We start from the raw sequence: 27,567 nt of genomic DNA, 5'->3' as shown, positions 1-27,567 counted from the left end.
CAAGCAACAAACCCTGAATTTCGCGGTATTTCCTATGCAATTAATTACTGCAATTTGTGTTGTCTTTCTCGAGTCAATAGTCTAAATTTTAAGCTCAAAATACTAACAAATTTATCATATATATATACACAAAAAAAAATGAGAACCGAACTGTGAAGTAGAGGCTCCACATCGAAGGTGGGTTCGGATGATCAGCGACACCAAGGTTTTTTCGTCTTCATGGACAACTTGAGTAAAAGAGTCCATCAGAGAGCCCTAGGGGAATTTTTTCAAGCGTATGGGTCTGTTTTGGATGTCTTCATCGCGTAACAATAACAGGAAATGATGGCTCAAAAAGACTACTTTCGCATTCGTGAGATTCAAGAAACGAGAGGAAGCATTAGTTGCAGTACATAAAGGGTCCGGAAGATTAATCGACGGTCTCAACATTAAAGTTTTCCTGGCCATGGACAAGTCAAGAGGACAACTCAAAAGTATCGAAGATGTGAGATATGGTCTCAAGAGATCGACTCTGAAGGGTTCGATGTCTTTAAGGGATGCTCTAGTGGGGTGGACTGAATCAGGGAATCCAGAGCTTCCCACTGATCGAGGACTGAGGAAACAAGATGTCAATGGATTAGAGGTATTGGTGAGGATTATCGATAGCCATATGCAAAGAGATGATACCCTTGGTGATTGTAGGTTGAGGCCTATCTGTATTCCAAAATCAAATATGGATTAGAGACGAAGGTGCCTGGTGGGAGACATTAAAGGTACGCATAATGAAATTCTATTGGAAAATGTATTTAGAAGTGAGGGAGTCAATGTCAAAATCAGTTCTAGGCACGAGTAACTGGTGGCGCTCTAGTTCCCCAACGTTGAAGAGAGATGACTCATTCACATATGGTTAGATGACCTGGAAATGCTAATTGGGTACGAAGGAAAAATAAAGGTTAATATTTGGGTCTCCATGGAAGATGTGTCTATTGAAGTTTGGAATGAAAAGTTCTTCATGGAACTTGGAAGCAGATGGGGAACATCTTTGAAGGTTGAGGAGGAAACTCTGAGGTGTGATCATTTCGAAGTGGCCAGAGTGCTTATTTCAGTCCAAAAGGTAACATGTGTTCATGATAAAATCGCTGTCATCATTGACAGGGGAGTGGCTAATATAAAGTGTAACGTCCCAAACACTGGGTTAGTGATCAAATTGTAAAATTTTAGAACTTAGTGACTAAAGTAGATAAATTGAAAAGTTTAGGGACTTATATGAAAAATTTTGTGTAGGACTTATTAGAAAAGAATGATGTTTTGAAGGGCAAAATGGTAATTTGACCAGTAAGTGAATTAAAAAGTTGTATGAGTTATGATATATACACGTGGAAGACTTGAAAAGGGAAATAAACTATCCAAAGTTCTCTTCATCCTTCTTCCAGTCGTGCACCCCAAATTGGTTAAGGTGAGTTTCTTGCTAGCAGATTATTCATTGAATTTAAGTTTGGTTTATGTTTCTTAGATGATACTTAAGCTTAAGGAAAACTTATGTTGTCTTAAAACCAAAAGATGAAAGAGTTAGGAATGATTAAAGATAAGAGGTTAATAAGTGAAATATTGGAAGAGAGTTAGTAAGTAAAGTTTGAGACTAACTTTGACTTGTCATCAGTTAGATTAAGGAATATGAAGTGTTAGAATTGAGATTAGAGTATGTTGGAAAAGTTGTAGAATTCTTGATTTCAAAATAGAGGATGAGATTTTGAAGATAAAGATATGCTAAATGAATATAAATTAATTTGAGTATATGTATTTGAATTTAAGTGTATGAAAGGGGTGAAGGAATGAAATGTTTAGGTTGATATTGGTAAATTTCGGGTATAAAAAGTGATTTTTGGGCTATGAGTATCGATACTGATTCATTCAGTACCTATACTTCAAAGGGTAAAAGAGTGATATTTAGAGTAGAGGTATCGATACTGGTTAAAATAAGGGGTATTGATACCATAAGCCAAAAAGTAGATAAGTTATTTAAGGGGTATCGATACCTAAAGGGGTAGTATCGATACATAGGGTATCGATACCATAATGCAAGTATCGATACTATTTTGAAATAAGGATTCCAGAATCGAAAATGGGTATCGATACCCAAGCTCGGTATCGATACCACAGCTAGGGAAGTATCAGTATCATATCTTGGGTACCGATACTACTCAAAGTGGAAAATTAAATTAAGCATTTCTTTTAGCTTAAGATATTAAGGATCCAATTATAATACCTAGGATTCTGATATGCATATTAAATGTATGATTATGTAGATATCGAGCATAAGCAAGTTCCGAAAAAATCGAAGAGTTAGAAACGGTCGAGAAAGATACAGTCATAGAATCTATTCGAATCAAGTGAGGCTAAGATGAGTGCATACCATAGTTAGTATATATGTTATTTTTTGGAAATAAGACTTGTGATAAGTCTATTTCCTATATTTGTTTTCATGATTCCATATTCATGTACATACATATGTTATGATTATAATGAGTACATGCATAACTTATACATGCTTTAATATGATATGATATGTGATGTATACAAACATAAGAGAACAAATCTAAGTTAAATGTTATAAGATAAGTGATCATATGTGTATATATGAAATATGAGATGTGGTTATATGTTATGTGATATGAGAGCTGTAGGTATAATTGGCATGCCAAGAGTCGAGGGTTCTATGTGGTCTTTTGGGATATATATGTAATCCTTTGGAACATATATGCGGTTCTTAGGGACACATATTTGGTTCTTTGGAATATATATGTGATTCTTAAGGAGTGATCATTCGGGACATTTACGTGATCCTTCGGGACATATATATGGTCGTTCGAGGCAAATTCTATGTGCCCCTAGTAGGAATTAATACGAGCTGTGGTGACAACATATGTGCACAACCTCAATGTACTCACGTACATCAGATTCTCAGTAATGTACATGGGCATACAAAAGATAAACCGAATTAAACACCTCATAAGATGATATATATATATATTATTTGTGCATTCCATGATTATGTATGTTATGGTTGAGTAATTATATGGAAATTGTAATTTCATATTGGAATTATAGGATTGCATGTTTCATGAATTCATTATTACATGTTTATATTATGCCTCACTAAGTTTGTGACTTAGCGTATGAGTGTTTCACACGTAGGTTCCAAAAAGTAAGATGGTTATAATTAGGAATTGCAAAGCCATCATACTTCTACCAGCATATCAGATCAGATCAGAAGTAATTCGCAAAGTATGTATTTTGTTGTATTAAATGTGTTGGCATGCAGACAAAATTGTGAATTGTATATGCTCTAACCTATTTTGTATTATTTTGGTCAAACTTATGTAACTAAACTAAATTTTATTTTAATGAGAGTTTATATATTCATGATTTTGTAAAATTCAAAGTTTTGAAAAGTCAAGGTAACACCTCAGATTCGTATCCGGGTCAGGTACAGGTTGGGGTGTTACATAAAGCTTAAGGTGGAGGAGTATGATGGGGATCGACTCTTTTGGGATGGTCGATTTCCATTTGAGGAAGAGATGGGTGTGGAAGTTGATTCTTCAGATAATCTTCAATCTGATAATGATGGCTTCATGGCATATCTTGATAATGTAGTAAATGAATTGAACATGGCTGAGGATGAGCTAAATATCATGCTTCTTCCACAAGGGACTGAACTCAATTGCTAAGAGGTGACAGAGAATCAAGCTAATGATGTACCGAGATTAAACTCCCTAATCAGTAGTACTGAGCTATATGATGTCCCAATAAACTCGAGAATTGGGCTGGGTGAGATTACAAGTCAGGTCATGAGTGGTGCTTTGGAGGTATGTTTGCTTCCATCCATTTCAAATAGTTTGAGATTATTAGAAGTCCCAATTACTGAAGCAGAGAGCTCTGCGTTGGCTTAAATGGGGAAGAATGTGGTAAATCACCCGATCCAATTATGTAAGCATCATGGTTTTAGCTTTAGATCTAAGACTCTATCATTATAGAAAGCAATAAGATAACTAAGAATAAAAGGAATACTAAGACCACCCAAAATAAAGGAACAAAGATCAAGAATAGGGGTAACTTTTCTAATGGCAATGGTCCATTTAATCTACCCTTATATATTGTTTCCTCTAACCTGTTGAGTGAGCCATCTGTTGACCCGAAAATGGAGGCAACTGAAACAGTGGAGGTAGGGAAATGTCTTGGTGTCGAATTTAATGCACCAAATAATGTGGTTAGGGAACGACTCGAGGAGATGGAAGCAGTTGTTGGGCTGTAAGTGCTCAGATGATTCCTTTAATCTCATTTGTGTGTGTGTTGTTTTAATTTATCATGAATTTGTCTCTTATTTCTTGTAATGTGAGAGGGTTGGGTAAGCCAGAGAAGGTCCAAGCAGTAAGCAAGGTCCTTCATAAAAGTAAATCAAAAATAGCATTCTGCTAGTGAATCATAGGGTTTTAACTAGGCTGAAAGGGAACTATTTTCAATATGTGGAAATTGTGTTATCTAATGGGGCTTTAGGTGGGTTGATTTCACTATGGGATACGAGTTTTTTTCAAGCGAAAAGTAAGAGGGTGCAAAATAGAGTGGTGGTTTTAGTTGGCAGGATTACTCAGACTAATTTACGGGTGGAATTAGTTAATGTATACGACCTTAATGACCAAAGAGAAAAGGAGGAGTTTGTCATCAATCTGAATGATTTAGTGGGAAATATGGGAATTTCAGTTATCATTGGAGGTGACTTTAATGTTGTTACATCGAAAGGTGAAAGGTTGGGAGGTACTCATTATGTAAGTACGATGAGATCGTTCAGAGAGTTCTCACATTTAAAAAGCTTAATCGACTTGCCACTATCGAGAGGTCGATATACTTGGGTCAGAGAAGGGACTTCTTTGTCAGCAAGCAGACTTGATAGGTTTTTGTTAACTACGTAGGTGTTCTTTTCCTTTCTAAGCTTGGTGCAAACCTTATTCCCTAGAAGTGTCTCAGATCATAACCCTATATTGATTAGTGTTGAAATTTTCAGTAGGGGCCCAAAACATTTAAATGGTTTACACATTGGGCTGAAGATAAAGATTATGCTAAGATTGTTAAGAGTATTAGTAGGAGTTTCCAAAATAAAGGTTTGGATGTCTTATTGAAAGAGGTTAAAGTGGCAACGAAATCATGGGCTGCGGTAGCTAGAGAGAATGATGTTGAATCGATCTAAAAGTTAGAAAAATAGAATAGAAGAGCTTGAAGGGGTGATGTTGAATAAAGGGTTTGATCAAGGGATTCATGTCGAAATATCATCTCTCCGGGGAAAATAGTGGGCGAGACTCAGTCGAGACAAAAGAGAATGGATGTAGAAGTCTTAACTAAAATAGTTCATGGAAGGTGATAAAAACAACAGGTTCTTCTACTTATCGGTAACTATAAGAGGCAGAGTTAATTCTATCTCGTGCATTAGGCCGAGCAATGAGTTGATAGAGGACACATGGAATATATATAGAGTGTTTGAAGATCAATTTAAGAAATATTATATTGAGGTGACAACCATCCCAGTCAAAACCGTTGACATCCGCTTAAAGCAATTGTCGTATAATACGACTAATTTGATCAAATCCCCTTTCTTGGAGGAAAATGTGAGGGGTGCTATTTTCTCATCTGGTGGGTCTCAGGCTCCTGGTCCTGATGGCTTTAATATGGACTTTTATAAGAAGTTTTGGGGAATTCTAAAATGTGAAATCTTGAAGCTATTCAAAGAGTTCCATTTAGGGAAGTGGCCTGACAAATCCATCAACCACACATTCATAACGCTCATTCCGAAGAAGACCTCCCCTGAATGTATTGACGACTTTAGACCAATATCTCTAGTTGGGAGTCTCTATAAAATCATTGCTCGAGTTTTGGCCAGGAGACTAGTGGGTTGTGCTAATGAAGTGGTTGGGGAGACACAATTTGTGTTCATTCATGGCAAACAAATTTCAGACTGCTCATTTATTGCTAATGAAGTGATTGATGATTTGAAAAGAAAAAAAATAAAAATATTAGTTTTCAAATCCAATTTTAGAAAAGCATTCGATTCAGTTGATTGGAAATTCCTTGATATGATGTTGAGAAAGATGAGATTCGGTAAAAAAATAGCGACGTTGGATGAATTGGTATGTCTCGACAGCCTCAATCTCTTTGTTAGTTAACGGCTCCCCTACAAATAAATTTGAAATTAATGAATGACTCCGCCAAGGATGCTCTCTGTCTCCATTTCTGTTTAATCTGGTTGGTTAGGCATTGAGTGGTTTGTTAGCCAAAGTAGTTGAAAATGGATTGTTTGGTTTAATCCTGGTATGTACTAGTGGAATGTTCTTATAGCATATTCAATTTGCAGATGACCTATTATTATTTCTAGAGGATAATGTGAAGTCAATTAGGAACTCAAAGAGGGCTCTAAATTTTTTTAAAATTGCTTCTGACTTTAGCTTAAATGTGAGAAAATTGACTTTTTTGTGTCAATTTGCCTAATAATTGTGTCTAATCTAGGGACCGCAATATCAATTGTGCCTCTGAAAACTTTCCTACATCTTATCTGGGTCTGTCACTCAGTTATGCTAGGGAATCGGTTGCCTTATGAAAACCCATTATTGAGAAGACTAAGGAAAGATTGGCCAGGTGGAAGGGTAAGTTACTTTCGTTCGGTGGTAGAATGACTTTGGTTAGACCAGTTTTTGTTAATTTATCGGTGTATTTCCTCTCGCTTTTCCAAATTCATGCTTTTATAGCCTCCACCCTTAACAAAATTATGGCTAACTTCCCGTGGGGCGCAAAGCCTGAAAGGACAATTCATTGGGTAGACTGGACCAATGTATACAAACCAAAGGCTTATAGAGGGATCGAGCTCTATGATCTTCATGTCTGAAATCGATTACTTTTAAATAAATGGCTATGGAGCTTCGATTGTAAGCCTCACTCTTTGTAGAGGAAACTTGTAGAGAGAAATATGAGATGGACATTGATTTATTGATTCCTCATCTTTCTCAACAAAGAAACCTATCAAGGCTATAAAAGAATTTAACAGGTCAATTGGTTAATGAAGATGACCCTTATACAAAAAATGTGCATATGTGCGTGGGGGATGTAGAAATATTGACTTCTGGAGTGAACATTGAACGGAACTCAGGTCACTAAATTTTTTTTCAAGAATTTTTGGGGTCATCGTTAGGAAACCGGGAAAAGTCTTAGACTTTAGCCATTTAGTTAATGGTGTGTGGGTATGGAACATTGGAATTAAAAGACTATTTTCAGTGGGAACTAAGTGTTTGGTATGATTTTATGCTAACTAATAGTATGGCGGTGCTTGGTCATGGAGAGCGTGATAGATTGAAATGGAGTTGTGATCCCGTTGGTACATACTCAGCTAGTAACCACTGCGAGACTATAGTGAGAGAGGGGGCTGATAAAGATAAAGTATTGGACTTTGTTTGGTTGAACTTAGGGCCTAAAAAAGTTCAGGCTTTTATTTGGAGAACTGTACTGCATATAATCCTAACATTGGTTGAGTTAGCGAAGAGGGGAGTCACGAGCCTTGACTCTTGTATTTGTGTCTTTTGTCAAGAGGATGATGAGTTAGTTCTTTTTTTTTGTTTTGTCACTACAACTTTGTATGGAGGATTTGGGCTAGGTGGTTCTCATTGTGGAATTTAAACTTTGTGTGTCCAAACACTATTAGAGCATTCGTTTTATCTTGGATCGATCAACATATCTACCAAGCGTAATCAATTGTGAAATATAGTTTTTTTTGGATTTTATTGGACGATTTGGTTATGCAGGAATGGCGTTATTTTCAATTGAAATAGATGTAATGAAGACATAATTTTTCAAGTAGTTGTTTCAAGGATAAACTTTTGGTATAAATGCAAATGGCCAAGTTTAAGCTTTTCAATTTCTGATTTCATCAGTTCACCAAATACAATCATTTTGACTCGTATTATATAGTGTTGAGACATGATGAAGTACCAAGGTGAGACACTACTGATCTAGTTTTGGTTATGCCTTGTGAAGTGTTGGTTTGGCTTTGTTTTAGAGTATGAGGGTACAACCACGGGATTACCTCTAGTTCCTCTAGTTTTATGTCCTCTTGTTGCATCATAAAGTTGCAAATTTGGTTTTATTGGGGTCACCTTGTGCCAAGTTGAAGCATGAATTTTTTTTTATTGTGGCCATCATGGTGCAACTCTTAATGGCTTGGATTGTGGTCGTGTTTGGTTTGTATAGTGTGTTGTTCCTTTGCGCTGAACCATGTTTTATAATATTTTGATATAAAAAATTAAGGCAAAATGTTTTTGGACTTGAATTGAATTTGTTCAAAATTTTCAAAAATAATTCAAAGTCCATTAAAGTTGAATTTGAGCAAAAAAATGATTTTTTGGGTACGGAGTACCGATATTGTTCTTACAGTATCAATACTGCTTGAACATTACTGATACTATTCATATGGTACCGATACCAAAGGTAAGAGAAATATCGATACTCTCTAGGTAGTATAGATATTACCAGTTGTTTTTCAAATAGCTAAAATTCCAGAATGCAAAATAGGTACCAATACTCAAAGGCGTATCGATACTACTTTACAAAGTAGTATCAATATCATGATCATAGTATCGATACTGGTAAGGCCCAGTGGCTAGTAACGACTAGTTTATTTAAATATTATAAAGGAAGTTCTGATACTCATTAAAAGAGTACCGATACTCCCTGTCCTGGGTAGTTTTATTTTGCAAAAAAAATAATCCCAACGACTCCAAATCATCCCCAACAGCTAGAAACAACCAAAAGTTCATTCTAACATATAAAAACAAGTTGGGGACGCTTGAAGAAGAGTTAGAACACCTATCCAAACAATCAAACACAAGAGAAGAGCTTTTCATTTATATTTTTCTTCTCTTGTAAATATTTGTGTTTTTGAGCTTATGCATATCTTTTATTTGTTTTCTTGTGAGCTTAAATATTTTTAAACACACTACCTCAGAGAGGTTTTCTTGTTTATATTTTATTCTTTTTGTAAAAAGGGTTTGGTTCTAGCTTAACATGTAAAAAGCTAGGGAGTTGTAAATGTTATCTCTTGATCATATGAAAAGAAAGAATAAATTAGCGAATTTGTTGGAAATCCTTAGTGATGAGCTAAGGTAGTGGATGTAGACTTGGTTAAGAAGTCGAACCACTATAAGTCATTGTGCAAATTCAACCCCTCTTGGTATTTTTGTTGTTGTTAATTTGAGCTTATCAAGTATCAATAATTGGTATCAGAGCTTGTCTCATTAGAATGTTTAAAAACCTTGAGACGATCATTGAAGAAACTCTACCGATTCCATAAGCAACCTAGAAGATAGCTTCGACCTTCAGCTCTTATTACCTTGAAGACTCTCAACCGGTTAACAAGTCACCTTATTTCAATGGATCAAATTATGTATATTAGAAGAATATGATGATGTTCTTCATTCAAGTAAATATTCTAGGAGCTTGGAACTCAATCATTAAAGTATACTCCATTCCAACCGATGAGATTGATGATTGGAGTGATGGACAGAAGAAGAAGTTCCAAATCAATGCAAAAGCTATGCACATTCTATTTTGTGCATTATGCTCGGATGAATATGGAAGATTCTCCTCTTGTTCTAATGCCAAGGAGACTTGGGACAAACTCCAAGTCACTCATGAAGGAACCAATAAAGTGAATGAAACCAAAATCAGTCTTCTCAACAATAGCTATGAGAATTTCAAGGAGAAACCGAATGAAAACATCAAAGCTATGACAAATAAATTTTCCGAAATTATTAACGGTCTCAAGGAATTTGGAGAAGTTATCCCTAATGAGAAGCTAATAAGGAAGATGATTTATTCTCTTCTAAAGTCTTGGCAATTGAAGAAGACGACAATCATCGAAGCTAAGAACCTAAAGACTCACACTTTTGATGAGCTTATTGTTTCTCTTCTCACTCATGAGTAGATGGTAAAAGAAGAAGAAGAATATGAAGAAAAGAAAAAAATAAGAAGAAGAAGAAGGTAAACAATGTCTTCAAATCCCAATGAGAGCAATCAAGACTCAAGAGAAGAGGTGGATGAATATGATGATTAAGAAGAAGAGATGGCCAAGCTCTTTAAAAGATTCAACAAATTCATGACTTCTAAGGAAGTGAAACATGAATCAAACAAAAAGAAGGGTTCCCCAGTGTACTTCTAATGTCAAAGAATAGGGACTTGATTGTCCCTTCTTAAAGAAGGGATCAAGTAAAAAGAAGGCTTTTGTGACATCTTGGAGTGATGAAGATGACTCAAATGATGAAGATGAAGTAGTTAACATTTGCCTCATAGTCATCGAAGAAGATTCAATGGTATCCTGTAACTCTTTTTATTCAAATTCTTATTCATTTAAAGAGTTAATAGATGTCTATAATTAGTTGCATTTGGAATTTGAGACCATGAATTCCAAATATAAGAAAAAAATTGAAAATGATTTGATTTTGAAAGCAAAAATTAATTTTGAAAAACAAAATGAAACTTTGAAAAATGATTTAGAGCTTTCAAAGATCAAAATCAATGATTTAGAAAAAGAAAATTTTGATTTGAAAGTTAAGTTTGAGAGCTTAACAAAAGAAAAAGAATTAATTTCTAGAAACAATTCATTATGGTTAAAAATGATAAAATGCTCACATTGCCATTTTCGTGGTCATTTGGAACATACGTGTCCTTTGAAGAAAGAAAAACATTTTAAAATTAAACAATTGTGGGTTCCAAAAGGAACAAGGGGCATTGAAACTAATGTTCAAGGATCCAAAGCAATTTGAATACCAAAATCCAAATAAATGTCTCTTGTAGGTGTGTGGGAGAAATGGTGATGAAAGTGAAGATACTCAAATGCTCTAGCCACACTTGAAAATGAATGTGCACTCTCTAAGCTTAATGTTTTGTCTTGATTAATTGGTTACTCATTTAGTTTTAAGCATCAATGAGCTTTGATTTTAAATAATTTTATGTTTTTCATCTCATGTATGTTGAAAAGTGTATTATGATGGACATTTTAAAGTTTTAATGTTTTTCATAATTTTTTAGTTCATCATAATGAATTTTGGTCAAAATTGGGTTTTAATATTTTGTGTTTACAAATTTTAATATTTGACCTAAATTTAAATGTTTATGCATGTGATTTATTGCAGATGATATCTCTCTAACAATTGATATCAATTTTTCAAATGCGTAACATTTTTTGATAGCTTTATGCACATGCACTTAAATACAACATTTGGTATTGCATAAAGTATTTTAGACTTGGATATATTGAATTTCTTGTGCTACTAACATGTTTGTTTATCTTTGTTGACATTCAATTTTTTTAAGTGTCATGCTTTTAAAGTCAAATTTTGTTTTGAGTGCTTTTATTGAGGGGGAACATTGATTTTTCAATTGATTTTATGTTAAAATTACTACTTACTCTCTATTGTTGTTTTGTACCTTAAAAGTTTGAATTATTTTTTGATATAACAAAAAAGGGGAGAAGTATGAGTTTGAAAAATTCAATTTTATCGATGAAAAATGGGGAGCTTTAATATTTTCCAAAATATTTCTTTTTTTCATTAAAGGTTTTGTTAAGGGGGAGTTGTTGCCAAAACAATTAGTTTTCAAATGTTTTGTTATATCAAAAAGGAGGAGATTGTTGAACCATGTTTTATAATATTTTGATATAAAAAATTAAGGCAAAAATGTTTTTGGACTTGAATTGAATTTGTTCAAAGTTTTCAAAAATAATTCAAACTTTTCAAAAATAATTCAAGCTCCATTAAAATTGAATTTGAGCACAAAAATGCTTTTCTGGGTACGTAGTACCGATACTGTTTTTATAGTATCAGTACTACATAAACAATACATATATATTGTTCATGTGGTACCAATACCAAAGGTAAGAGAAGTATCGATACTCTCTAGGTAGTATCAATACTACAAGTTTTTCAAATAGCTCAAATTCCAGAATATAAAATAGGTATTGATGCTCAAAGGAGTATCGATACTACTTTACAAAGTAGTATCGATACCATGATCATAGTATCGATACTGGTCAGGCCCAACAGCTAGTAATAGCTAGTTTATTTAAATATTATAAAGAAAGTACCGATACTCCCTGTCATAGGCATTTTTATTTTGCAGAAAAATAATCCCCAACGGCTAGAAACGACCAAAACCTCATTCCAACATTTAAAAACAAGTTGATGATACTTGAAGAAGAGTTAGAACACCTATCAAAGCAATCAACACAAGAGAAGAGCTTTCATTTCTATTTTCCTTTCTCTTTAAATATTTGTATTTTGAGCTTATTGCAAATCTTTTATTTGTTTTCCTGTGAACTTAAATCTTTGTAAACACCCTACCTTAGAGAAATTTTCTTGTTTACATTTTATTCTTTTTGTAGAAGGGGTTTGGTTCTAGCTTAGCCTGTGAAAAACTAGGGAGTTGTAAAGGTTATCTATTGATCATGTAAAAAGAAATAACAAATTAGTGAATTTTTTGGAAAATCCTTAGTGGGGAGCTAAGGTAGTGGATGTAGACTTGTTTGAGAAGTCGAACCACTATAAATCATTGTGCAAATTTTCCTATTATTTTTTTCTCCTTACTCCCTAATATCAAAAAGCCAATTCACCCCTCTTTGCTTTTTTGTTGTTGTCAATTTGAGCTTCTTAAATCCCAACACTTTGCTTTGCTATTCGACTTTATTTCACAAGATCATGGTGCACTTTTTTTCCTCCAACTAGGTGTAAGGAGGTTTTTTTAATGAGGTCCATGATCTTGTCTATGTATTGCATATTTTGTGCAATACATTACCTCCTTTCAATATATATATATATATATATATATATATATATATATATATATATATATATTACTTTAGTTGAAGGATATGAATGGATATTTTTATCGAGGATTGAAGTTTAGGTAGGCTACCATTACTAAAACAAATAATAAATTTAAAAATATATTGGCATTCACGTATTAGAAAATTATTTTACGTAATTACGGTGGGAAAAATATATTTTATAAGTGAGGTTCTAATGTTATTTGTTATGTATGGCTCATAAAAAGTCTCGTTGTGGGGTTACGAATTATGTGGGTTGGGGGTGTGGGGGCGCAGCCCCGCGGTACGGTACAGGGTTGATTTTGTAATTATGTACCAGGGTTTTCTATTATAAATAGAGATGTAACCTAGACCTAAAACATCATGAATAAAACTTCTAGCGCCGCCTAGGCACCGAGGACGTAAGCACATTGCCGAACCTCGTAAAATTCTCGTGTTCTTTCGTTTTCTTTACCCGTTTTCGTCAACAATTGGTATCAGAGCTCAGGAGCAAAATTCGAAATCGCGAAATTCGATGGTCAGGGTAACTTCGGATTATGGCAAACGAGGGTGAAGGATCTATTGGCGCAGCAAGGGATCTTGAAGGCTTTGCGACCTACAAAGCCGGCGTCGATGGATGAGGAAGATTGGGAAGAATTGCAGCAGCGAGCGGCAGGAACCATACGATTATGCTTGGCGGACGAGGTCATGTATCACGTCATGCATCTATCGTCTCCAGACGAAATTTGGAGGAAGTTGGAAAGTCAGTTTATGTCCAAATCCTTAACGACAAAACTGTATCTGAAGCAGCGGCTGTATGGGCTGAAGATGCAGGACGATCACGATTTGGCGCAACACGTGAATGTCTTCAATCAAATCGTTTCTGATCTGGCTCGGCTTGATGTGAAAATTGAGGATGAAGACAGAGCGATGATTCTGTTGTGTTCGTTGCCTTCCTCTTACGAACACATGGTGACTACTCTTACATATGGGAAAGAGACTATCAACGTTGAGGAGATTACTGCAGCCTTGTTGGCTCACAACCAGCGGAAGCAGAATGCAGGGGAAAGCTCTCAAGCCGATAGCTTATATGTCAAGGGTAATCGAGATCGTGGACGGAAGCCAGAGAAGGCAGGGTCCGGGAAGCGGAATTCCAGATCCAAATCCAGGGATAAGAAGACGATTCACTGTTACAAGTGCAAGGAGGCGGGACATATGAAGCGAGACTGTCCGAAGTTGAAAAAGCAGACCGATGAGAAACGTGATGGCTCATCCAAGTCTGTGAACGTGGTCGAGGATGATACTTCTGATTGCAGTGAGGGTGATATGCTTTCTATTTCAACGACACAATTGACGGATGCTTGGATTCTTGATTCTGGATGTTCTTATCACATCACGCCAAATAGGGAATGGTTTTCGACATACAGGCCGGTTAATTCTGGTTCGGTTTATTTGGGTGATGATCGATGTTGCAATATTGTTGGTATTGGTGATGTCAGAATTAAGATGCACGATGGCTCCGTTCGGACGTTGAGTGGTGTTCGACATATCCCAGACTTGAAGAAGAATTTGATTTCCTTGGGCACTTTGCATAAGAATGGTTTTATCCCTAAGGCTGACGAGGATAGGGAAACCATTCGGATTGTTAAAGGAGCATTGACTGTGATGAAAGGCAAGATGACTGCAGGGAATATCTACAGATTGTTAGGGAGTACCGTTGCAGGTGGAGTTCACTCTGTTGAGTCCTGTGATGATACGACAAAATTGTGGCATATGCGCCTTGCTCATCTTAGTGAACGTGGTATGGCAGAATTACACAAGAGAAACTTGTTGCATGGTGTCAAAAGCTGTAAGCTCGATTTTTGCAAGTATTGTGTTCTTGGTAAACAGACTAAAGTTCGTTTCAAGACTGCGAAGCACACAACTCAAGGGATTCTTGATTATGTGCATTCTGATGTATGGGGGCCTTCCACGACATCGTCTTTGGGTGGATCTAGGTACTATGTTACTTTTATTGATGATTTTTCACGGAAAGTTTGGGTGTATTTTTTGAAACAGAAATCTGAAGTTTTTGAGAAGTTCAAGCTGTGGAAAACTGAGGTAGAAAACCAAACAGGACGAAAAATCAAGTGTTTGCGGTCTGATAATGGTACGGAGTACACAGATTCACGGTTCCTACAATTCTGTAAAGAGCATGGGATTCAAAGGCATTTTACAGTGCGCAAGACACCACAACAGAATGGTGTTGCGGAACGAATGAACAGGTCGTTGAATGAAAGAGCCAGATGTTTGCGGTTGAATGCGGGGCTTCCCAAACACTTCTGGGCTGAGGCTGTTAACATGGCGTGTTACCTTATCAACAGATCGCCAAGGGCATCGCTGGCTGGGAAAGTTGCAGAAGAGGTATGGACTGGTCATGATGTTAGTTTTGATAACTTACGGATTTTTGGTTGTCCTGCTTATGTGCATGTACCTGCTGATGAGAGATCCAAACTTGATGCAAATCGAAGGAGTGCATTTTTCTGGGTTACAAGAAAGGTGTCAAAGGATTCAAGTTCTGGGATCCAGTTGCGAAGAAAGTTGTGATTAGTAGAGATGTCGTTTTGATGAACAGTCTATGTTGCAGCAGAAGCAAGACACGACAGTGGTAGATTTCGAGCAGTTTCCAGTTGAGAAACCAGAAACTTCTCAACCGACTTCTGGTGGTTCCACTACGGATGATTGCAGGATTATAGTCTCGCCAGAGACAGGGTGAGACGGACGATATAAAGCCTCCGAACAGATTGGGTTTTGAAGACTTGGTATCTTTTGCACTTACTGTTAGCAGTGATGATCCAGTTACTTTTCATGATGCCGTTACTAGTCAGGAAACGACAAGTGGATGGCAGCCATGGTTGAGGAGATGGAGTCTTTGAATCACAATCGCACATGGGAGTTAGTTCCCCTTCCTGAGGGTAAGAAGTCGATTGGTTGCAAATGGGTGTATAAGAAGAAACCAGCAGTAACAGAAAAAGAGGGGGAGAAGTTCAAGGCTCGTTTGGTAGCGAAGGGTTTTTCACAGCAGAAAGAAGTTGATTATGATGAAATCTTTTCTCCTGTGGTCAGGCACACTTCAATCCGAGCAGTACTTGCATTGGTGGCTAGTTGGGATTGCATTTAGAGCAGATGGATGTTAAAACTGCTTTTTTCATGGTGATTTAGAGGAGCAGATCTACATGCGGCAACCTGAAGGTTTCACTCAACCTGGAAACGAGCATTTAGTTTGCAGATTGAAGAAATCTTTGTACGGGTTAAAACAGTCTCCGAGACAGTGGTATAAACAGTTTGACTCCTATATGATCAAGATTGGCTACAACCGATGTGAGTATGATTGTTGTGTCTATGTTAAGAGCCTTGATGATGGTTCTTTTATTTTTCTATTACTGTATGTTGATGATATGTTGATTGCTGCGAAGAACATGGATGATGTTATCGGTTTGAAAACTTTATTGAGTCAGGAATTTGATATGAAAGATTTAGGTGCTGCAAAGAAAATTCTTGGAATGGAAATTTGCAGGGACAGAGACTCAAGGAAACTGCGGCTATCTCAACGGGGTTATGTTGAGAAAATGCTAGAAAGGTTTGCGATGAGCAGCGCGAAACCAGTTAGCACTCCATTGGCGAATCACTTTAAGCTCTCATCAGAACAGTGCCCTAAGACAGATAAGGAAGCTGAAAATATGGCAAAGGTTCCGTATTCTAATGCTGTTGGCTGCTTGATGTATGCGATGGTATGTACTCGTCCTGATTTAGCTCATGCTGTTAGTCAAGTTTGTAAGTACATGTCTAAACCTGGTAAGCAACATTGGGATGCAGTCAAGTGGATCTTTCGGTACTTAAAGGGTACTGTGGGACATGGAATTGTTTTTGGGAGTCAGCGGGATAATCCTTTGGTTGTAGGATATGTGGATTCAGATTATGCAGGTGACTTGGATAATAGAAGATCTACGACAGGGTATGTTTACTCTTGGTGGAGGGCCTATTTGCTGGAAGTCTACTGTTCAATCTGTCGTGGCACTATCTACAACTGAAGCTGAATACATGGCAGCGGCTGAAGCTGCAAAAGAAGCTTTATGGCTTACTGGTTTAGTGAAGGAGTTGGGTGTTCAACAAGGTGGAGTTCAGTTGCTTTGTGATAATCAAAGTGCTATTCACTTGGCTAAGAATCAGGTGTATCGTGTTAGAACTAAACATATTGATGTAAGGTTCCACAAGATCAGAGAGTTGGTTGCATCTGGAGAGGTTTTGTTTCAGAAGGTACATACTGATGAGAATGCCGCTGATATGTTCACCAAGCCAGTTACGACAGACAAGTTTAAGCATTGCTTGGACTTGTTGAATGTTTCGAGTTGTTAAAGAAGCAAGGTAACCCAACCCACATTGAAGTTTCCAAGGGGCAGGATATTCGCCAAGGTGGAGATTTGTTATGTATGGCTCATAAAAAGTCTCGTTGTGGGGTTACGAATTATGTGGGTTGGGGGTGTGGGGGCGCAGCCCCCGCGGTACGGTACAGGGTTGATTTTGTAATTATGTACCAGGGTTTTCTATTATAAATAGAGATGTAACCTAGACCTAAAACATCATTGAATAAAACTTCTAGCGCCGCCTAGGCACCGAGGACGTAAGCACATTGCCGAACCTCGTAAAATTCTCGTGTTCTTTCGTTTTCTTTACCCGTTTTCGTCAACATTATTACATGTTATATTTAAAGTTAAGGGTCCATAGCACAGACCAAACTATTTTGGTGGTAGAGAAATTGTATTTATACTTTAAAGTCTCGAATTTGAGTACCAGGAATGTTAGGGGTGTGAGCGTTTAATGTCAAATGATTTAGAGTTATCTTTGAACATATATTTCTTTGTATTTATCTCATATTAAAAAAAGTTAAAAGTTTAGAAATTATGAATTAGGGTTAAAGACATTTGAAAATTTAAATAGATGTGATTGTAGATTTTCTTAGTATATCAAAACTAGGTGCGGACGTGCCCCTTTTGTTTCATTTTTGTCTAATAATAATTTAAGTCTTTCTAAATTTAAATAGTACATAAATTAAAAAAATTCTCTCTTAAATTTTAAAGTTAAATATATAATAGATCCTTATATTTTTGAATTTCATATTTAACCCTTTGGGATGTTCAATACTCGCTTTGTTCATGATCAAAACATTCTGTGGTCATTATTGCGTTATATGCCTAATGAAAAATGTTTTAATAAAAAGTAATTTTGTAAAAAAAGGAGGGTGTAATACTTTAATTAAAAATTAATTATTAATAATTGTTTGGTTTCGAGTATAGTTTCAATGTTCTAGAAATTGCTTAAAGCCAAATGTAGGCAATATTTTAGTAATGGAGTGAGAAGGTTTAGCAAGCAAATGAGGTAGTGCATACATGTATATACCGTCAGTTAACTATATTATTTTGTTCCAAAGCCACTATTTTTGAAAAACAATTATATAACGTATGAGTTGGTTCAAGCGAAAAGCAGCTTGATATCGTTTAAGCAAGTTTCGAGTTCAATCTTTTGTGTATGTAAAAAATCTCCACCGAGAGACTCACACGCCAAAATCAGGTGTGCAACCCATGTAGGTCCGGATTAATCAAAACGAAGCCTTAAAAACTGGAAGGTCAACATAAAAAAATATGAGATCATTAAAAACACTACCAGTCTTATAATTAACATTTCTACCCAAAACTTAGAATTATCAAAGAAAAATTAGGCAAAAGAAGGGCAGTGTTTTCTTCTTTATTAAAAAAATGTTGAAACTTCCATTTTAATGGCTGAAAAAATTATAAAATAAAAAAATAGTGAAAAACAATAACTACTGCAAACTTTACTCATGGTGATTAAATAATGTTTGACCAAAAGATTGTCGTTTTATATTTGTGGAGACCTTTTGTTTTTATATTTTAAAGTCGGTTGGATTATATGTTTTAAAAAATATTATTTGATTAAATAAATTGCATTTATATGCTACGATTTACATTTAATTTAGCCCACATAGACCCAATGACGAATTTTGCCTAATTTCTATTTTGTTGACTATATGTTCAACTTTATTTATTTGTTTATTTAATTATTACTAAATGTTGTGTGAAGACGATTACGTATTTACCACAGCCAAGAAGAGCCGACACATTAGCCAAATACTTGCTCAAGCCGCCGCGACCTTTTTCTTTTAATAAAAAATTAAAAATAACAGAAAAAAATACCAAAGGATTAATTGTAATATTCACCCCTAAATTATTTGAGTTTTCCATTCCACCAATCTATATCTTTTCTATTTAATGTAAACAAGTACGAACATGGTATGTGGCATTTTTCTATTGGATGTTGGGACCAAAAAGGATAAAATGAAAAAAAAATCGTAGTTTAGATATCATTTTTGTCTATATTAGTCCTAAAACTTGTCAATTTTTTGATTTTGGTCTACGAACTTAGATTTTTAATCCTTTTGATGACATGACATTTTGAAAATGTGTCAATCACCTAAAGGAGACATATATATTTAAAATTTCTCAATTGATGATGTGAAATGATCTTAGGATATCGTATCGTCATAAAGAGTAAATAAATCAAGTTTACGAACCGAGTCATCAAGGCTATCAAAATTTGAAATCAATATGAGTGAGGAAAAGGTTTAAGGATTAAATTAAGAAAAAATGTCAAATGTAGAGACTTAATGTTGATTTATCCCTAAATTTTATGAATGATTTCCTATCACTACGTGTTTGATTTGATGTAAAGGGTTGACCAAAGTAGGAACCAATAATGGAACATAAAACTTTCCCTATGGCTCTTTTTTTCCCTTTGCATTTCTCAATGATGAGTTGATAACTGAAAGAGACGACCTACCTTCAGCTTTCTTCACAAATAAATCCAATTAATTAGTTGAGATTTGTCAGCTCTTAAACCCTCTAATTTCATGAAGAGGCAAAATTAACCAATGTTTTGCCTTTGCACATCCTTTTCTTAGTTTCACTTCCATCACTTCATTTTTGACTTGGAAAGCCATTGTTTGAAAGCTTGAAAATGCAAGTTAAATTTTTCAAATTTTCATTATCAATATTCAATTATTATTAGCATCAAGAGAAAAAAATACATAAATTATTACCCTTGTTATTATGGCACCGAATAACGTAGTTTCATAGTTGTAAACGTGTACAAAACATTAGAAGGCATTAATGGAGAGAATGAGAGGTTTGAAATTGGATCACATTCACTGTTTGAACGAGAGGCTGCAAAGGCAAAGAGCCGTATGATGGCGGCATTTGGGCACATGAAAAATTGTGAGGGTTGAATTCCCAGAATTAAACAGTGGAAAATTCAACACAGCTCATAATTACTAATGCTAAAAATGACACGTTGGGGGGGGGGGGGCTAAACGATGCATGAATAAGAACAATTTTGAATCCACATAATATAGGTGCTTTCTGTGTGCATCATAGCATGAATCAAACAGCGACTTTTCGCATTTATACTGTTCACCTTCCCCCTCTACACCACGTTTATGAAATGAACTTCTTTAATGTATTAATCAGCAAATAGCTTTTGTTTGGTGGGAGTTCATGCACTTTGTTCCAAATTGTTACAAGGAGTAGAAGCAGGCAAAGGGAGAATGTACCACAAACCAAAGAAATGAATCAGCTCCGGTTGTCAATGGGTCAATTCAAGCGGTTTTTCTTTTCCCTTGAATTCAATCTCATTATTGCCATTCAAAATTGTAAATCGGTTGAGATTTCATCACTTTGGACGTGAAATGAATGCATAGTCCAAGTTTTAGTCAAAAACTCATCAGTCCCATCAAAAAGAAACTTTATTTAATAATTTTTTTTCTTCGTGAAATTATCTATAAAGAGATTCGAGTCTTTGTATATGCAAAAAACTATGTTGGAAGACTCACCCATCAAAATTAAGTGCGCGACTCTAGTCGGTCCAAATTAGTTATAACGAAGCCTTTGAATCGGAGGGCAACCAAAAAGAAAAAAGAAAAATTAATGAAATAACCGGAGGGCAACCAAAATGAAATGACCATCCAGCTCAGTTGGTAGAGCACAAGGCTCTTAACCTTGGGATTGTGGGATCGAGTCCCACGGAGGTTATTTCATAATTCAGAGGTCTCCTACGGAAGTTGCTCTCAACCTGGCGTTGGGGCAGCCTACTATCCTACCTCCCTTTATCCCATTACATATGGGAATAAGGGTTAACTAATATATTATTTTCCAAATGTACCTAACTCATTTATTCTCGTTTCACATCATGATAGCAAATTACAACTACATCGCCATTGTTTTTAGTCTACATGAGATATCAAAGTCACTTTCCACTTCAATATATTTGAATTTTGATGCCATTGGAATCCTTCTCAAATTCGGCTCATAAATGTACTTAACAATCTCTAAAATAATAATAAAAAAAGCTAGTAAAATGGTCATTTAGATAACAATTATAAATAAATATCATTAAGAAATTTTAATGGTCTAGAATAATATGTTTTTGCCTGTTTTGAAAGTATAAAAATCAAAATGCAACATGCACTCTGATTCAGAGACCTAATATTAATGTTTTTTTCCCCTTATATTTTCTTTGAAATTGTTTAGTATGACTATTGATGAAGGAAAAGTTAGGGTACATGCACCACCAGCCAATGTTATCGATTTCCTCTGTATCTACATAAATCTCTACGTATAAAAATACTTGATGAGTTCACAGCTGTTTAGCAACTCCGAACAGAAGAATATACGGCATTCACTCCATATCTACATATCAAGCCTAGGAGATACCATTAGGTAAACAAAAATTACGTTAAATAAAATTTCAAAACACCCTTCTAATTGCTATTATTTGTTTTAAGGGTGAAGTACAAAAATAGTACCCAAACTATCGGGGACTACTTTGTTGAGTACCCCAACTATTTAAAATTACAAAATAGTCATCCGATTGTTCATATTTTAGAAACTTGGTGTTCTCCGTTAAAAAAGATCACCGTTTGAGCTGAACGTTAATAATAAGGGTAAAGTACAAAAATGATCCTCTAACTATAGGACACTGCTTTGTTGAGTCATCCTACTATTAAAAGTTATAAAATGGTCACGTAACTATTCATATGTTACAAATTCATCATTTTTATTGAAAATTTGACGTTATATTTGAGTTAAACGTTAACCTATTGACTGATTATTGTTAGTTTATTTGATTAGAACTAAGATAAACCTAAAAAGTATCCGAAAATCTGATTTAATTAGAGATTATTCTAAATTTATGTTAATAATATTTAATTAAGATTCTAATATATAATTTTCTTGTCTGAATAGTACTTAATAGTGATGCTATTACATCCTATCTTATCTTTTTTTTTATGTTCATTAAATAATAACTGAAATTATTTATATATATGATCTTTTCATTTTATTGACGCTCTTCGTTTGAAAATATTTCTTTCAACGAGTTTTTGTTAGCGTAAAATCATCAAATTCACGGTTTTTTTTTTTGTTTGAGTCAATAATCAATTTTTAAATGTAACATTTGAATTAAAAATAAAATATTTGTGACTATTTTTACGTTTCAAATAATTTTTTTTAAACTAAAAACACTTCCACAAGCATTCATAATCAATAATAAGACAAACTAGGATGAGCTGAAGCCGAATGAACCGCTCAACTGAGCCATGCAGCGAGTGACGAGAGTCTCTTTTCATCCTCCCCCCCTGCATACAGCACGTGGCAGGAAATGTTGGATACAGCTATAATACTTGACTAAAAGTAAATTAATAATAAAATAATTACGAAAATTTTACTTATCATTTACTAGCTTAACACCTGTCGACCTGTTTTAGTATTGAAGACAGACACAAGCACTCTTGACCAAATTTAGAAGAGACAAAATTGTACTGTTTACAATTTCTTAATCATTTTAACTAATTCTTGATTTTATTTTATTTTATTTTTGTGTCTTAAAACATCCATATTTCCGACCAATTCCTACTTTGTTACAATCTTACAATTTTGTATCAAAATGCGTAAACATAGATGTAATTTACAATTAAAATTGGATATAAATCAAAAGAGGGGGTGATTTTTTAAAATATAAACTAATATAGGGATTTAATTTTGTAAAAATATAGCATATGACTTAATTTTAAGTTTTAAAACATTATATAGCGTATTGCTTGTAAAATCGATGCCATTCATTAATTTTTTTTTGAAAAGAACCAAATAACCATTAACCGGAAACTATTAAAATCGATGACTTAATATTATTTACGAGTGTTTTTTTCTTTTTTTATACTTTCATATAATATTTAAATAAAATAATTAAAAATATTATTTGAGATTTAAACACAAAACTATTAAAACTATATTCAAAGACTTTATCATTCCTCGATCCTATAATCATTTATTAAATGATTCTTAAAAAAAAGTTTTGCACGCGAAATATTTTCTAAGGGTTACTTCAACTAGACATTCTTAAATCATGAGGTTTAGATTGTAAATTGATAATTATACTTTAAAATGTTTTCAAATTAATTTAGAAGGTTTTAATATCTTATCAAATAGGCCCTTCAATCGATTTAAATGATAAATATTAGCGTAGATCTAATGTAAAATGTACTTAAAATATATTAATAGAATTTATATATGAGTATCTATTGTATGAACTTGTATTTTTAAAAATGAAATATATATAACTCCTAAAATTTAATAAAATTATCTTAAAAATATTTTTTTATTAATATGTGGTAAGTACAAGATAGTATATATTCATAGATAACTCTTTACCATTTGACATTGAATGCTCACACCTCTGGCATTACTAGTGCACAATAATTTTTTTACAAGCTAAGCCATTTGATTCGTGCAATATAATTAAAATAAAATTTATATATTTTAAACACACTCCACGTAAATTTCGAACAAACGTTTAAATTAGGTTTGTTCTTACATAGGACAAAGCTAATAAGGGCGATAAATAAACATGTGTAGTGTTTGAATATGTATTTACGTGCAATGTGTAATTTTCCCCCATAAGAAGACACGTTTCAATTGGGCGGTACCAAATCCTATTTGACTTGCCCCCAATTCGCCCCCCGCAAACCCTGTCTTCTCCTCTATTTATATCTCCTTCTTCCATGCGTTATATGACTTCGGTTCCCAAGGTTTTTACACTTCTTACAAGTTTTTTCCCGAACAAAAAGGGCAAGTTTTAAGGTTGTCTTAAAAGATATATTCGGAAATGGGGAAATCTACCTGCTCCGACAAAAATGGGTTGAAGAAAGGTCCATGGACAGCTGAAGAAGATCAAATATTGATCGATTATATTCTGAAACATGGCCATGGCAGGTGGCGTACCCTCCCCAAAAATGCAGGTATATCCCAAACATACTTAAATCATCGAGATTCGAGTCGAATGTTTCGAGTTCGTTGTCTTTTTCGTTACGATAGTTCGGTTAAGATTATGTTATTTTTTTACTAGGGTTGAAGAGGTGCGGGAAGAGTTGCAGGCTTCGATGGACTAATTACTTACGGCCTGATATCAAGAGGGGGAAATTCTCACCCGAAGAAGATGAAGTTATAATACAGTTACACAGTGTTTTAGGAAACAAGTAAGTGTTTATTACCTAGAAAATGTCAAAATATGTTTAAATCGAATAGTAAACAGTTTGATGTTTTTTTTCTTTTTTCCTTTTTGTATTTTATATATTAAGAATGATTTAAGTTGAACTACTACTTATGGACTGATTATAATAGATATCAGCAAAGTCAATGTAACAAAAATGTTTGTTTTATAGTACCATGTCTGATTTACTCCTTTTTTTTTTAACATAGGTGGTCCGCCATTGCTGCTCGATTGCCTGGAAGAACAGATAACGAGGTCAAGAACTACTGGAACACTAACATCAAGAAGAAGCTATTGAGAATGGGGATCGATCCCGTAACCCACACTCCTCGACTCGATCTTCTCGAACTCTCTTCGCTTCTCAGCTCATCTCTGTACAATTCTGCCCCGAATCCGACCGGTTTTACCGGCAGCATCGGACCAATGTTCAACCCTAATCTCCTCAGCATAGCCACTGCTTTCATGTCGGCCCAAAACAAGAACATGGAAGATAGTAACCCTGAATGTATCCAAGTACAAAACCAGCAGGTCGAATCTTACCAGGGAAACCAGTTCCAGAATCCTGTTCAAATCTGCCCTACGTCATCATCTTCAAGTACTGTCATGAGCCATATTCTGCAAGCTAATTCGAACTATTTTTCTGCAAATTATTCCGCAAATACCCTTCCAAATCTGTGGCAATTAGATGGTAATGTTAATAACTATTCAAAGAGTTTCTTCCCCATGCAAAACTACGCCTACCGCCACGAGTCGAATCAGTCGATCATTAGCTCTTCAGCTGATCAAAACCATACATGTTTAAACGAAAACATTCTGAGTCTGAATCCCTTCGGATCGATTTTATCAACACCGTCTTCGTGCTCGACGCCGTTGAATTCGTCGTCGAACACATATGTGAACAACAACGGTGCCGGTAGTGCTGCCGAAGATATCGAAAGAGATAGTTACTGCAGCAACATGTTGATGTTTGAAGTTCCTAATGGCCGATTAAATGTCAATGGGTGCCTGTAATGTTTCTGAAAAAAACACAAAAGTTAGATTAAAAGTGTTTTTTTTAATTAATTGGAATTTGACTATAGTGTTTTTGTATTTTGTAACATCTATGTGAAATCTTTAAATATTGTATTTTGTGTAGAAGTTTTTGTTGATTTTTTTTTTCATTTGCTTATACAAATTTCTCAAGGGTTAAAGGTTGAAGTTATGCAGTTGAAATTGACATTTGCCTACAAAAGATTAGCTTATTTCTAAAGCATACGCCCAGTTGGCTAAGGCAGAAATATTACTTGCTGTTAGGTGTGCATCATTTCATGGGACCCTCTGCATTGCAAATAATACCAAAAAGGAAAAAAAATCTAAATTTAATTAAATTATATATTATTCATGAAAAAGCACATTCCAAAATATTTAAAACTTAGAGTCATGTTATCAACAAGAGTTTATTCAAGTAATAAACAACTTAATATCGCTTAAGTAAAGTATCAAGTTCAAATATTTGTATATGCAGAAAATTTCTGCTGGGAGACTCACCACTATAGCTAAGTGTACGACATGAATCAATTCAAAATAGCAAAGAAAAAACTTTAAAACAAGAAAGTCAAAAAAAAAACTTAACTCTTCTTGTAAAATTAAAGAAGACAAATATGGAGAAAGAACAAGAGATAACATAACTACAAAATAAGTGAATATTAATTTTTTCAAAAGTAATATTTAAAATGATATTTATATTTATAAATAGAAAAATATAATAAAATAAAATTTATATTTAACACGTTATTATTATTATTATTATTATTATTATTATTATTATTCCGTACTAAAGAGTTAAGAATCTTTAAACATATATAATATTTTTATCCCAATATATGATATAACTTTATGCTAAATTTTTAGTGATTAAGATAAATTATTTAATTATACTCAAGTTTTTTTTTGAGTTGAAATCTCACTTTTAAACGATGATAAGTTTTTTCAGCATGACAACAATTGTCAATAATAATATTATTCATAAAAAAACACATTCCAAATATTTAAAACTTAGAGTCTTGTCATCGACAGGAGTTGGTTCAAATCGTAAATAGTTTAATATCATTTAAATAATGTCTCAAGTTTAAATTCTTGTATATACAGAAAACCTCTGTCGGGATACTCACCCACCAAAACCAAATGTACAACGTGTGTCAGTTCAGAATAGTTAAGGCGAAGCTTTAAAATCAGGAAGGCAACAAAAAAAAAAAACTTATTCTTCTAGTAAAATTATACAAAACAAATATGGAGAAATAACAAGAGATAACATAACCACAAAATAAGTGAATATTAATTTTTTCAAAAACAATATTTAAAATGATCTTTATATTTATAAATATAAAAGATATAATAAATGAAATTATATTTAACACATTATTATTATTATAGTAGTAGTAGTACATTAAACAATGTTAAATAAAATTACATAAAGCCGGACAACTGCTTCTCGTTCAAAGCGAGCGCATGAAAAATGAAGTTCTTGCTGCGTCTATGGACAGTCCACGGACAACTGTTTTGCGTGTTACAGCGTGATGGATAAAGCCGGACTACAACTAGATTAAGAAAAATACGGATGGTTTCGTGGGTGGCTCAGGGAATATGGCAGCAGCAGCAGCAGGAGTTTTGCGTGACTAATGGTGCATGGTTGTTTGGTTTCTCTCGAAGCCTTGGCGTTTGTTCTGTTTTAAATGCAGAATTGTGGGAAATCCATACTGTTCTAGCTCATGCTTGGGAGTTTGGGACACGACAAATTATTATGGAATCGGATAGTGCAAACTGTGCAATGACGGTTCAACTTATTAATCAAACGACGAAAGGCGATGCCGGCAACACCATTGTTGTACTGATTCGGGAGCTGTTAAACAGGAGTTGGGTTTCAAAGGTTAATCATATAAGTCGAGAGATGAATAGAGTAGCTGATAGGCTTGCTTCCATGACGCGGGGTCAGCCGATTGGGGTGCAACTTCATCACGATGTACCTCTGGAGATTGCAGCGTTAGTTGCTGAGGAGAAGAACCCGTCAA

General features: G+C 34.6%; 1 protein-coding gene across 1 annotated transcript; it reads left to right on the top strand.

Moving 5' to 3' along the window:
• Positions 1-24,061: 24,061 nt before the first annotated feature.
• On the top strand, positions 24,062-25,546 carry LOC120164985 (transcription factor MYB41-like). The gene is made up of 3 exons (XM_039174598.1): positions 24,062-24,269; positions 24,377-24,506; positions 24,730-25,546. Exons 1-3 carry the CDS (start codon positions 24,137-24,139, stop codon positions 25,529-25,531), a joined length of 1,065 nt encoding a protein of 354 aa, XP_039030529.1. The 5' UTR covers positions 24,062-24,136; the 3' UTR covers positions 25,532-25,546.
• Positions 25,547-27,567: the final 2,021 nt, after the last annotated feature.

Source organism: Hibiscus syriacus, unplaced genomic scaffold, assembly GCF_006381635.1.
Source record: "Hibiscus syriacus cultivar Baekdansim isolate YM2019G1 unplaced genomic scaffold, ASM638163v2 tig00111565_pilon, whole genome shotgun sequence".
NCBI lineage: Eukaryota > Viridiplantae > Streptophyta > Magnoliopsida > Malvales > Malvaceae > Hibiscus > Hibiscus syriacus.
Note: the sequence above shows the minus strand (reverse complement) of the source record. Positions and strands in the feature narration are given on the sequence as shown.